The sequence below is a fragment of the Euprymna scolopes genome, chromosome 15 (assembly GCF_053919585.1).
Source record: "Euprymna scolopes isolate OS-2025 chromosome 15, ASM5391958v1, whole genome shotgun sequence".
Taxonomy (NCBI): domain Eukaryota; kingdom Metazoa; phylum Mollusca; class Cephalopoda; order Sepiida; family Sepiolidae; genus Euprymna; species Euprymna scolopes.
The window spans coordinates 11910869-11924570 of record NC_136496.1 but is presented as its reverse complement, the minus strand read 5'-3'; the positions used below and the strand labels follow the sequence as shown (position 1 = coordinate 11924570).

The 13702-nt window shown below is 35.1% G+C and overlaps 1 protein-coding gene across 4 annotated transcripts in view; it reads left to right on the top strand.

Moving 5' to 3' along the window:
• The first annotated feature begins 369 nt into the window (after positions 1-369).
• The window catches only part of LOC145293723 (serine incorporator 1-like), a 107210-nt gene continuing 93877 nt past the window's right edge, over positions 370-13702 (top strand). For 3 of the 4 annotated variants that reach the window (XM_080140171.1, XM_080140170.1, XM_080140168.1), the window contains exon 1: positions 411-580. In XM_080140171.1, coding sequence (XP_079996297.1) covers positions 548-580 — 33 coding nt within the window. In that variant the 5' untranslated portion in view covers positions 411-547. Of the gene's footprint in view, positions 581-13702 lie in introns of all 4 variants that reach the window. The other variant, XM_080140169.1, reaches the window with a different exon arrangement.

Here is a 13702-nt window from a genome sequence, read left to right as displayed (position 1 = left end):
AAATTTCTTTCTGGTTAGGATGAAAGTGTAGTATCTGTTCTGTATCCAGTCGGAGGAGGTGAAATCTTTCTTGAATGGGACAAATTTTGCATCCCCTTTTAAGTATCTGGATGTTGCCCATCTCATAAAAACGACCCTGTGTCTGATTTAGCCCTCGTAGGGAGGGGGAAATCAAAAAGCACATTTTCAATTCATTTATAGTATATGTTGGATGTAAGCATTAAACCGCGTCCACAGAGGTGGCCGTGATTAATAGAGTTTTGTCTTTCTTTCTTAAATAAAATAATATTGATAATGGGAAAAGATGAAGAAGAACAACGCAACAATTTGCAATATCATCATCAGCAGCATAAGCATCACTATTATCGCCATCATCATCAGCGCCGTCAGCAGCAGCCTCATGGTCACGTGATCTGTGACGTCACACCTGTTCAGTTCAACAACAAAACGTCCGCCATTGTTGAGGAAATTGTTTAAGCAGTAAAAAGATTAGAAAATAGAGTCGAAGTTTACTTTTTTTTTTAAGGATTGAGTTCGAAAAATAATCATGGGTTGCATTCTTGGAGGACTAGGGACCAGCGTAAGTATTTGTGTTATTTATAATCAGTGTTTTTTGTTTTGTTTTCTTTACTCGTTGTGATTTTCTGTTTTATTTATTCTCTTGTCGATATCAACAAATAAGTTTATATCTAAATTTTAATAATTGACGTAGTTTTTGTTATTTAAGGAAATGAAGACTTAATTATTAGTTTATTATTAATTATAATCCTGATATTGTTGCTTTTTATTATTATTATTATTTTTTTTTTTGTATAATTTCGGTTTTTAATGGGTATGTGGGAATATTATGTTTATTATTGTTGTGCTCCCATACATTGTTCGGGTGTTTTCTTTGTGGTTTTAAAATGCTAAATTTTTTATTTTATTTTATCGTTTTTCAAAATGTTTGCATTATTTTGTTTTTTAATTTTAGTTAAAAATATTACTCATTTGAAACCATAAATATATTTCCGATTTGTTTTAGTGTGATAAAAAAAAAAAAAAAAAAAATGACAGCCCTGAAATGAACGACCACGCGTTGTCTATTATTACAAGTATGGCCTTCCATACTTGTGATTTTCAATTTTTTTGCGACGTATTTTATTTATTTATTTGGTAAATTTTTACGTGCCCCCCCCCCCAGCGTATTATAAAACCCCAAACCTCCCCATGTTAAGAACGGCTTTGGAAATAAATACCCCCTCCTCCCTGTCTCGAAAGCCGTTCCTAACGTGGGGATATTGGATTTTTTTTTCCGAAAGCCGTTCTTAACATGGGGTGGTTTTGGGAGTGGTTATACTTAAATATACTGTTTTCAGCAAAAACGATTGACCTGGTCTACCGTTTTTGCTGAAAACAACATATTTAAAAAATCGATTTGTCGACTCTATCTTAAGCACCCCCCCCCTTTTTTTTTTTTCGTCCAGCTTGCAGGACCGGAGAAATCCTTTTGAAAGCCTTGTCAACACAGGAGTGCTTATCTTGAAGAAAGCCACACTGTTATTTACTAAAATAACATTATGACTTTAGAAACCCATTCCCAACATGGGGAGGAGGGCGTTTTGTAACTATTCTGTGCTTTCACCTAACAATTTAACGAAGAAAAAATGGTTTGATCCGCGCTATTTTTTAAAAATACTATTTAAGTTTAATTAAAGTTATATTTTTATTAAATTGTAAGGTTAAAGTACAGAATAGGCACAAAACACCCTTCGCGCCCCATGTTAAGAATGGCTTTCTAAATAATTACGTTATCATTTCAGCACGGATCAATAAGTACATTCGTTCCGAAAAGATGCCGTAGAAATTGAATTTAACTTGAAAATCCATCTAAAAATATGACTGTCCGTAAAGTGCAGAAGTGCCTTTTTTAGTGTCGTTATATCAATTTGAAACCAAAATGTTTAGGTCTATTTTGTATAGAATTAGATTATTGATATCGGCCTCGAATTCGGAATAAAGGCGTTTAAAATCTTTATAAATCCAAAATCTAGTTTGTTTAGTGCTTGTACCGATATGTCCCCATCCCCATCATGGCTGCCAATATTAATACGGTAAAATCCGAAAGAATAAAAACTCTCCGTGGTTTATTGACATTATGTTGCCGTGTTATTTTTGTTAAAATAATATTTTCAAGTTAAATACAATTTCTAGGATATATTTATTGAAAGTACAGAATAGTTGCAAAACACCCCCCCTCTTCATGTTAAGAATGGGTTTCTAAATAATAACGTTATTTCAGCGTAGTAATATAGACGCACTAACTGTCTTTAAATTTTAATTTATTGGTTATTATTTCAAGTCCTATGTATTTCAACCACGTGGTTAAGTCGTTTGTTGTTTTAATAACAACAAAAATAACAAATTACCCGCATGACGAAAGATAAAGCCTGGAGAACAAACACTAAATTGTTTTTTCTATTCAAAACCCGTGTTTTCTTTTGTGTGGTTGAATTTTAGTAAAATTGGAGGTACTTGTACAGTTTAATCAAGACATCAAAAAATGAAAATATTGGAAAAGTTATATTGTACGTACTCGTTATGGAATGAAGTTTTCATACAAAAAAAATCGGCGCTTCTACACTTTTTAATGAAAGTATATTTATGAAATATGTTTTTTTTTTTTTTTTTTTTTTTTTTTTTAAATCAAAATCATTAAAAAAACATATCCTATAAAGGGTACTCATGCAGTGCATGCACTTATTGATCCGTGCTGAAATAATAACGTTATTATTTAAAAAGCCATTCTTAACATAGGGACGGAAGGGCGTTTTGTACCTATTCTGTACGTTAGCCTTATAATTGAATAAAAAAAAAAAACCCCATAAAACTTGGAAATACGATAAAAAAAATAGTGCGGATCAGTAAGTGCATTAGCATCCTATAAAGAATATTTCCCAAATAATTATCTTTGATTAGCCGTCAGAGGAATTCTTGCAGATGACTCCAGCTACCTTTTTTGATGTTTTAAAAAAAAACAAAACAAAAACGTCCATAATATATTTATTATATCAGTAAGTAAAAAAAAAAAAAAAAAAAGCTTATAATATAAAAAAAATAAAAATTCATAAACATTTTTATTATAAAGGTTATAATTTTTAGCACTTCTGCATGGCATGACAGTGCCTGGAGGCGACTGAGACTAGTTATCGACCCCCTGTTCTTTGAATGAGAAATGCCCTCTACCGGCCGTTCAGTAAACCTCAATTATAAACAAGTGTCTCCGAGAAGGCAAAAATATATAATAACGTAATAAAAATCACAAAAATATATGAAAAGCAAAACATTTATTGTATAAAAAATATAATTTTAATGTTTTAATATTTTTTTAAAAGGAGTTAAGTGAAAATAAAATGCCAAAAATATGAAATATTTAAGATTGTTTTTATAATTATTTGTTTTTTTCCCCCCTAAGATTGTATAAAATGTAGCAACATATTTTTTTTCACAATAAAATTATATAAAAATCTATGAAAATATAATTTTAGCGAAATGTAGCAAAATATAATTTAAAAACCTGAAACATAGAAGTTTAAGAATATATATATATATATATATATATATATATATATATATATATATATATATATATATTTTCTTTTTCACACAAAGTTTGGGTTTGTATTACTGTACACATAGATTCGAAAAAGTTGTCCAAAAACAAATATATAATAAATAAATATTATCAAAGGCAAGATAAGTTACTTTTCTACCAAACAGGATACATTTTTTGTGTTTTTATTCAATGTAACATGTTTATTCAGCTCGAAAAACATGCAGTGTTTACCGATGTATTGGAAAATTCGAAATGGCGCCCGACACTCTCTTTAACATCGTAAGTTTGGGAAAAGGTGTTATAAATAATAAACTAGACTAAATACTATTAAAAAAACACCGAATATATGTCAACTTGTGTCACGGTAACATATAATGAGCGATTATAACAGTATTTTGTCTAGTTTATTATTTATAACATCTTTTCCTGAACTTACCGTATTAAAGAGAGAGTCGGGCGCCATCTTGAATTTTCCAATACATCGGTAAACACTGTATGCTTTTCGAGCTGAATAAACATGTTACATTGAATAAAAACACAAAAAATGTATCCTGTTTGGTAGAAAAGTAACTTATCTTGCCTTTAATAACATTTATTTGATATATATTTGTTTTTTGACAACTTTTTCGAATCTATGTGTACGTACAGTAATACAAACCCCCCATTTTTTTTTTTTTTTTTTCACAGTACGATTGTATAAACATATCAAAATATAAGTTTTGGTTTGTCAATAGAGCAAAATATAATTTTAATATAGTTTTTATTTATAAAAATTTCTATAAATTTATATATATATATATATATATATATATATATATATATATATATATATATATATATAGATAGATATTTTTTTCAATGAGTGACGATTTATCGGCCGTTCTTGAAACTAAAATGCACACATTCGCGTCATGGCATTGTCACGCAGAAGTGCCTGATTTTGTTCTAAAAGTTCAAATAAAGACTGTTTGAATAAAACTTCTATTTTTATATTTGCATTAAAAAAAAAAAAAAAATACGTTATATAATATTTTGGTCATCCGTACCTAAAAATTGGTCTGATGTCACTTCCGTCGAATGGCTTTTTAAACGAAGACGTGCGATACTTAACTAAAACCAAATAAAGTAATAAAAATAACAATTCGGAGCATGGGGGCAAATGGTAAAATTTATCTGTGCAGTTTTATTTATATAATTTATACTGAGTAATAAAGTTGGAGTTCATTATGACTAACCGTATTTGCCCTCTGCCCTTCCTTCACATCAGCAGTTGAACATTTCTTTGATTCAACACTTGTTTATGACGAAGCAACCGATGGGGCGATGGGCACTTTAATAAAACCACATTCAGAAGAAGAGCACTCTCTATTTAGTCAGTGAGCTTCAGAATTATGTTTTCAACTGGAAACTGCTTCTTTGTGTAACTACGTAAAAAAAAAAAAAAGAAAATTTCTGATAAATGACTGTTCCTTATTTATTAACCTCATTTTCGTTCTATCGTCATATGAGAAATTAAACCGTCAATAAATCAACAATTGGCGAAAATAACAACAAACGCATAGTTTTATTGTTGTTGCTTTGTTTCTGCTGGAAAGCACCTGCCCCCCCCCCTCCTTCCCTGTCTCTCGGCGAATGGATCTTTCCCTTACACAACCTCGAATGTTCAAAATCGATGAGATGTTGCTTCCTATTTCAATGCGCATCCAGTAATTTGGAAATAGCTTTTTTTTTCTTATTTCCCACGAAACCTTCAGTTGTCGATGCAACAACTTGCTAATTAATCATCAACACACACACACACACACACACACACACACACACACACACAAAAAAAAAACCTTTATTTTTTTCTTAACCTCTAAAAATAAACAATGATCGAAATTGAATTTTTATCACGTGAGTTGAAGATATTGTTGATTTTGTTTTCAATTTTATAATTCAAATAACGATTAATTTTATTTTATTTTTGACGTGGGAGTTGCCACTTATCAAGGCCGAAGGCCACTCGAGGATAGGGCTTTATGAATCTAAGGTGGTAGTTCCTATTTACTTGCCTCCTCACAAAGGCAGATTCAGATATAAGGTCGGTTTTTAACGTGGGGAAAGTCCAACTCCTCCCCAAAAAGGGGTTCTCTTGATATGGACAAATTGTCTCAGTCATGAAGGATTTTTCCTCCATCGACTGAGGACAGAAAAGGTGAAGTGTAGCATCAGAACAGCTACTACACTATGATCTTGTTTAATTTATTGTTCGAAAAAATAACTAATGTGAAACAAAAAATGCAAAAATTGCAAGAAACTTAGGTATGAAACCCTTAAGAAATTTGGGGGAAGGGGGGGGTACAGGGTCTTTCTAAAATATCTACAGAGCTTTGAAGAATACTGTTGGCTGGCACCATTCACTATAATACCGCATTTACACTGTGGAATTAAACCTACTTAATAAATCCCCCAAGCGTTTTTATAGAAATTATGTACGTGTGTGTGTGTGTAAATATACAATTTTATTTTATTTTTATTTTTTTTAAACAAAAACAGAAAAGTTCATTGGAAGAAGTCTTTGAATTTGATATTGTAAAAAGTTTATGGTGGGGAGTTGACCCACCCCTCCCCTCAAAAAAGATTGAACCAAATAAAATGCCTATTGGGGTGCATTAGTATAGTCACTACCGACCCTAATCATAGTATTAGATCGTCCATTGTTTTCCGAGGAACTGAAAACAAGCAGGATGATCTCTAGTTGGGATGGGGGAAGGGGTGATTTACTAGATGTGGAAGAAAATATTAAGGTGAGAAAGTGGGGGTGGAAGGTGACCTCCGAGTGGGGGAAGACCGGGGTGGCAATAAAAAGATGCATGGGTTTGGCAAACTCTGAGGTTCTCTAGTACCAATAAACAAAGCAGGAACAGGATCTCCTTTGTACCATTAGCCAAGAGTCTTCTTAAGGACTATGCTATTCTACGGGATGCGTTCTGAAGTACCCAGGACCGCGTGTGCCATGCTTTAGAGGGAGCATGAATTCAAACCTGGCTCCTCAATGGATGCATAAAAATCCATTTTAGACAACCTTCTCTAATCGCATCTGATTTTCACTTTAAGCAGATGTTTAAACAACCAGATCACGATCTGAAACAGATGTCCCTTGTAGACCTTTTTGAAGTGGGTGATCCAAATCACCATTCTTGCTACTGCTAGGATAGCCAAAAAGAAAAAAAACCTTCTTTTCTCTTCAGACAGTGGTGGATCAATGTTGTCTATGATACATGTGTCGTCAAGGAAAATCGGGTGCTCTGCGTCATTGTAAGCTGTTACTTCTTTGACATACTTCATGAGTTCCCAAAGTCGGCTGCAGTAGAAAAGGCGTGCTCGGCTATTTCAATTTCATTGCAGTACAGACACCAGGAAGCAATAACTCTGTCTACTTTGAAGTTTGGTAAAGAGGGGCAGTGCGTTCTGGACCAGTCACCAGGTAAGGGGAAAACTCGGAATTATTAAGAAAGTGCCGTCCCGGCGCCCAATTCCACTGTGAGCGACTCTTTTTCAGACTATCGCAGCCACTCTCTAAGGGCATCCGAAGTGGTACCTACCACTAGTGCCAGATAAAGTTTCTTCCTAGGCTCTGAAAGGACACTAGTCCTCGAAACAGCTTTAAGCGCAGCTTGGCATTCGGCAAAGAACTTTGATTCCCCCTTCGGCCTATGACGGCCTTTGACCAAGTGGTCGGGCTTAAAGTTGGGAAATGCACTTCCCACTTCAGGGACCCATGGAACGTCCTCCTCTAGTGAATGACCTAGGACACCCAACTTCTCGGCATGTCTATGACATTTGAGATCGGGCAGTCCCAGGCCTCCCTTGCTTGGACTTTTAGTACAGACCTGCAAACAAAAGCAAGGAGAGGAGCTCTGTTAAAGCTTGGAGGTGTTTTGCGGAAAGGGGTAGTACAGATATCCGGTAAAGGAAGACCTCCGCTCAACCCTCCAAGCACAATCTCCTTCAAATCTAAGTCTCCACCGATGATTCCACCTTTGTTTGTACTTTCGACCAGTTTTTATCCAGCTGTAGACCCGGTCCAAACTAGACACCGAGAACGCAAACTAGGCCATTGGTCCAGATGTGCAGATTCACAATTTCAGGTGCTCAACCGCAAATCTGTCAGTTTGCGGTTGAAGAAGGCCCCTGTTACTTCTTCGTAGTGAGTGAGAGCCTTGGTTACCATTTTGATGTTTGTGCTGCTCAACACGCACATGTTGATGTTGTCGGCGAACGTGGAAACCCTGGCTTGTGTACTACCAGGGAGAGCTATTCCGTGCAGGACTGGTGTAGTCGCCTCGTTCCTTAACTTGCAAAGGAGAAGTTCCAGCGTCAGAACGTATAACGGAGGCAACAGTGGGCAGCCCTGGCGCACTGAGAGACCACGAAAGACTCTGAAAGCCTACTATTGATCTGCACCACTACCGTTGGCCTGTTGTATAGAATGGAAACCCACTTGCGGAAGTCCTGATTAAAACCAGCGGTTTCTAAAACAGATCTTAGGTAATGATGGTTGACTCTATTGAAAGCCTTGGACTGATCTAGATTAATCAGCGCAGCTTTGGTGTCATCTTCTATTCCCTCTATGATTTTGTGGATCAAATGCAGATTGTTTTGAATCGATCTCCCTTTCATAGCGTTGCTCTGATCTGGTTCGATCAAGTCAATGATGACAACCTGCAAGTATCTTTGCCAAAATCTTCAACTTTGTGTTTAGCAAAGTCAAAGGCCTATAATCATCTAAATTTTTGTCCACACCATGTTGTTGACCTTTCCACAGCCATGTGATCACATGGACCATCACAGCTAGCTGCTCAAGCTGCCATGAGGTGGGGTGTGTCGGCTAAATAGCTGCCAAACTTTGAGACCCTGAGTCTAGGTAGTTGGGTGAAGTGCTTTGATAAATGCTCCCAAAATCCTTTGCAGATCTCCCGCGTCAATATGAGGGTATGTCCTTCCAGGTTATTTACTTTCCGAATGTACCCATCCGAACCGCAACATAAAGCAGCTTTGCGCTCAAGAGCATCAATGTTCACGGCTTCATTGGAAACTTCCATTAATGTAGCCAAGCGGTTTAGGTCGTCCATAGCTAGTGCTATTTCTAGGGGTCAGCCTATCAGCTGCATGCTTCTTTGCCTTCACTCTTTCTTGAGTGAGGTGTTGGCTCTATTGGACATAGAAGCATCTAATCTTAGCTAACCTACTACTTACTTCCCGTTACCGCCCCCACTAGTGCCCACTGAATTATATCTCTCTAAACTTCTGCCAGGTGCTATTAAACTTTCAGTATCCGGCTAGTTTAAGCCTATCGCTTAAGTTCAAGTGGGCCATAATCAATTTACAGTCTGAATGTCCTAAAGAGTGGAACGTGGAGCAAGATAGAAAGTCTAGCTAGTTATAGCTAGCCAGATACAAAGAACTGCTGTCGGTGTTCAAGCAGCGCCACACACAGGATTGAAGTCCTCTGGAGTGAGGACGTGGCAGGCCTGACGGAGACTGCCTGAGAGTAGTTCGGATGTAATTTGTCCATCTCGTACTGTGCCTCCCACATCCACTTTAGATTGGAGTTCAGTTGAGCACTTGCTATGCAAATAACTATAGAATAATAATATAATGATTTTTTTAATTAATAATTTAATTTTTGTAAAATTGCCTGCGTTGTTAAACAAAGTGTGACAATTTGCAGTATAGACAAATAAATAACTATGGTCAAAAAAACAAATATAAAGTTTAAGTTACTCCTCTACCTACTCGCTTTTGAGACTAGTTGGACATTATGATTCCCCTATAAAATTAGTTCAAATTAATGCAAACTTTGTTTTGTTCATGTGGTGTCCCACCTGGTATAGGCATGGACAGCTATTACTTTCCATCCATCTCTTTCCCTGAAGGCATTCATGAATTCATTGTTGCTCATTATTAAGAATCTCATTCACACTGTTTCTTGAAAGTGTTTGATGTATTGCCATAGCTTTTCTTTGCAGTTGTACAGACAGTAGGTTGCAGTTTCTTTCTGTCTGAGCATTTCCCATACTGGACGATTGTCCTAACCAAAGGACTCTTCTGCCCAGCACGAGTTACAAAACAACGAATAGAATTATTCCTGATTGTGTCTGTATTACATCAACCACCCGCTTTCTATGACCTATGGAGGTGGAGCTGAATCACATTGTTACATTAATTCCTGCCAAATCACCAAAGTTAAGTAACGATGAGTCTGGCTAGTACCAGATGGGTTAACATTTGGGAATACTAACTAAATTTGCCAGTATACACACACACACACACACACACGTCTGGTTATTTAATTTTTTTTTTTTCTTGTCTTGTCGAATTGTGCTCTGGGTTATTTCATGACGGTGCTGATCAAAGAACCTTAGACTACCTTGCCATTTGGGTTGTAACATACCATGACTGGCATATTACATTTTTTTTTTTTTCCTTTTATTAACATGATACGTAATTGGGAATAAATTTAGAATACATCTGGTCATATCGTAACAACTAATTGATTTTTTTTTTTTTTTTTTTTTTTTTTTTTAGGCTTGTGTGGTTAAAAAATAAATGAACTATTCTGTACTTTCACCTAATAACTTTCATGGTTAGTCGTCACACTGCAATCCAAGCTCACAACTCTAAATTTTCCACCTTCTCCGAAAAACGTCTTTTTATCCAAACCAGAACCGTCTCATTTGCATATGAATAACAAAATTTCACATTACTTCATGAGATACATTAGCATATAATCAGATGCGATAACTATGGTTTTTATTTTATGCCCATAACCGAACTTTACACGTCATACAAAATTAAGTTTGTAGCAAATTTGAACTATTATTTACTAGGAGTGGTGACTAGATATTTTATTATAAGATCATGACTTGTATTTATATTATTTGGATTCATTCGACTACTGTTCTCATATTGAATGTTATTTTCACGTTTTGGTCGATATAACCTTCGACCTTCTTCAGGTGTATCTTGTCGAACTTGGGAATGTTTCTGTTGAACTCTGGAATTGGGACAGAATTTCGAGCGGAACCCTTTATTTACTTCACAGGTTCCATCAGCGATGACTGAATTGTTGTCCTAAGCAATTTTATTTTTCGGTTGCCAACACTGAGAATTGAACTTTCAACCTTAAGGTTACATTGATTGAAACGTGAAAAATCACTCTCAAAATGAGAACAGTAGTTCGATGAATCCAAATAATATGAATAACCAATCCTCATTTCAAAAAAAATTCAGAAACATGGCTTTTTATTAGCAATTTTTTTTTTTAATTACGGATATCATAACAATATAACTATGGTTACAACCACTGCATCAAATTCATGTCATGTCACAGCTTTTTTTTTCTTTTTTAATTTCATTGGTAATTGGTGGCAACGCTGATGCAACTTGACAATGTCAATGGGGATTATTGTCATGTTGATGTTGTCAATCAAATTTTTTTTTGATAACACTAGTTGAAAACAAAAACTGTCACGTTATAATCCGCTATGTTGACTTGGCATCTAAATAATACCATTGTGTCGTCACTATGTATTTTGGTCGTTCTTTAGATTGGTACAATCTGCTTCAAACCATTTGCCGTGTTTATTTTGCAGCTTGTTAAACGGGTTGTAATCCTATGTGACTTACATTTTCTGTATCTCTAAATTTTTTTCTGTATGGAGATAAATTCTCAGTATTATGCTGCTTAAGTTAAAATCAACAAAGTTACCCGTGTTGCTTCATGAGGCATACTTAACAAAATCGGTATTTGTGTAGTTCACGGACCATGCTGAAATATTATTTAGAAAGAAGCGGGAGCTTTTTAAGTACTCTGTACTTTCATCTAACAAATTAAATTACTGTAGCCAGATGGGCTTAGAAAACTGACTTTACCATCTGATTAGGAAGAGCACACACTGCATCACTTCAGTGTTTGCTTTTTACTCTTCAATCAGTGTTTCAGTCATAAATAATTACATAGTTTCTCTTTAGGAGAAATAGCCCTGTTAGGTGATTTGGTTATACCCTGATCAATTATTTACTTAGTCCCACAAAGGACTACTTGAGTATCTTTGGGAATGATGGATGATTAGAGAGATGCATGAAAACAATGAGGAAAGACGTCCCCTTTCTCTCTCCCATCCATTGCATACCCAAATGCAAGTTGTTACATATGGATGTATATTTATTCGATACACTTCTGCTTGACCTTTTAATGTATTCTTGACGATTTTAAATCGTGTACTTTTGTGTTTTAACAAATTAAATGACAATCTCTTTGTTTATAAAATAGTCGCTTTTTATTTGGTGGTAGCATTGCGGTGAGAGGATGGAGGAGTAGTGACTTAATTATGCTGATCAAACTTTGTCAGTATGTGTCCCATCTCGGGTAGTGACTGACATTTTTGTTCAACCTGATTTGTTTTTTAGTTTGCATTACTCTTTAATTGCGATTTCCGATTCATAAATTCTCTTATTGTTCATGTTGACATTTTCTTTTGCGTCAGTGGTCAAAATCTAGGATGCCTTTTGTTCGCATTTCATTTGTGACTGTCTGTTGTTACACAGGAGTTTTGTTATTTGATTTCTCATTTTTGCTTGTTTCAGATTCCTAGAGATAACTTCTTACAAACTTTCATCCCAAAGAATGTCCTAATTTGTCCATTCCTCACTTACGCACTATAACTTTCTCCAATCTATATCCAATGGTTTAGGCAACAAACCTTTTCATTGTTATAAAATAGGTTTTGTTTTTTCCTTTCATCTGATGGTTTTTATTACTTACAAATCTCTACTCTTATATAAAAATCACTTTGTGTGTGTTTCTTTCTCATAGGTTCTGAAATGGTTGCGCCTATCTTTTGCAAATTTCACATGAAGATAATTTATATTCCTGGCAGTGTTCTTTAGATATATTTTGTACAGAAATTCATCTAAGTATCGAAAATCAAAAAAAAAATCTAATCTTAAAAAATAGTTTTTCTTCTCTTATAGATAAAAAAGAATTTTTACAGAGGAATATTTTATGTTACAACAGCCAAAGTTACACCAGTGTAACATAAACTATTCCTCTGTAAAAATTCTTTTTTATCTATAAGAGAAGAAAGACTGTTTTTAAGATCGTCAAGCCCAAATATTAGCTGACGTGATATTGTAAACAAACACAATTTGATGAACGACATTATCATTATTATTTGAAGATTTTTATTTTTTTATTTATTTAAAACATTTTTTTGCAAATTAATCCACCGGGTAAATAATTTGTCATAATATTTAATAGAGGATTGATTCTATAATAATACATACGCAATCTACATTAATTAAAATATCATTTTTAAGTGTATTGTATGTAACCTCTGACCTCTGACTTTCTTCAGGTGTATCTTTCGGTCGAACTCTGGTATCTGCACATAACTTTTGAACAGAACCTTTAATTTAATCCATGGGAGTAACGTGCTCTTCTTGTGTTGGCGTAACCAGGGAGAAGTCTTTAGTAATTTGTAATTGTCTTAGTATCACCTGCATTGTGAATTGTATCTTCAACCTTCAGAAGAATGTCTCTTGGGACTAAATTATTACCTAGTACTTTATCCGCTACACCAGGGGTCTCTAAAGGTTTTGAATGGGGAAGACCATATTGCAGATTTTTTAGTCAAAATAAAATTAAAAAAAAAATCACCTGGATGTGTTTTATACTATTTTTCTTTGTTAACATTGCTTGTTAGTGAAAACTGGTTCTCCAAAACCTTCTGTTAATCATTTTCACGCATTTCTATTTTTTAAATATTTTCCACAAGAGTTCCGTGGGTTGGATTAAAGCTTTCTTTGGCGGGCTGATGTGGCCTGCGGGGGGTGGTATTTTAGAGCCATCTGCATTACACCATGGGTCCTTGTTGAAGGTTACATCAGCCGAAGGTCCTGGATATGACCTTAAACTATATCCAGTGGTGAGGCCCCAGCTTGTGGGCTTTGGGAAGTGTGGAGCCACCCTTTAATTACCATTGCTCCCAGGTCCACTCTGACCCAGAGTGGTAGTACCTGTTAGGATCCCAACTATGGGTTAAATAGAAACTGATTTGA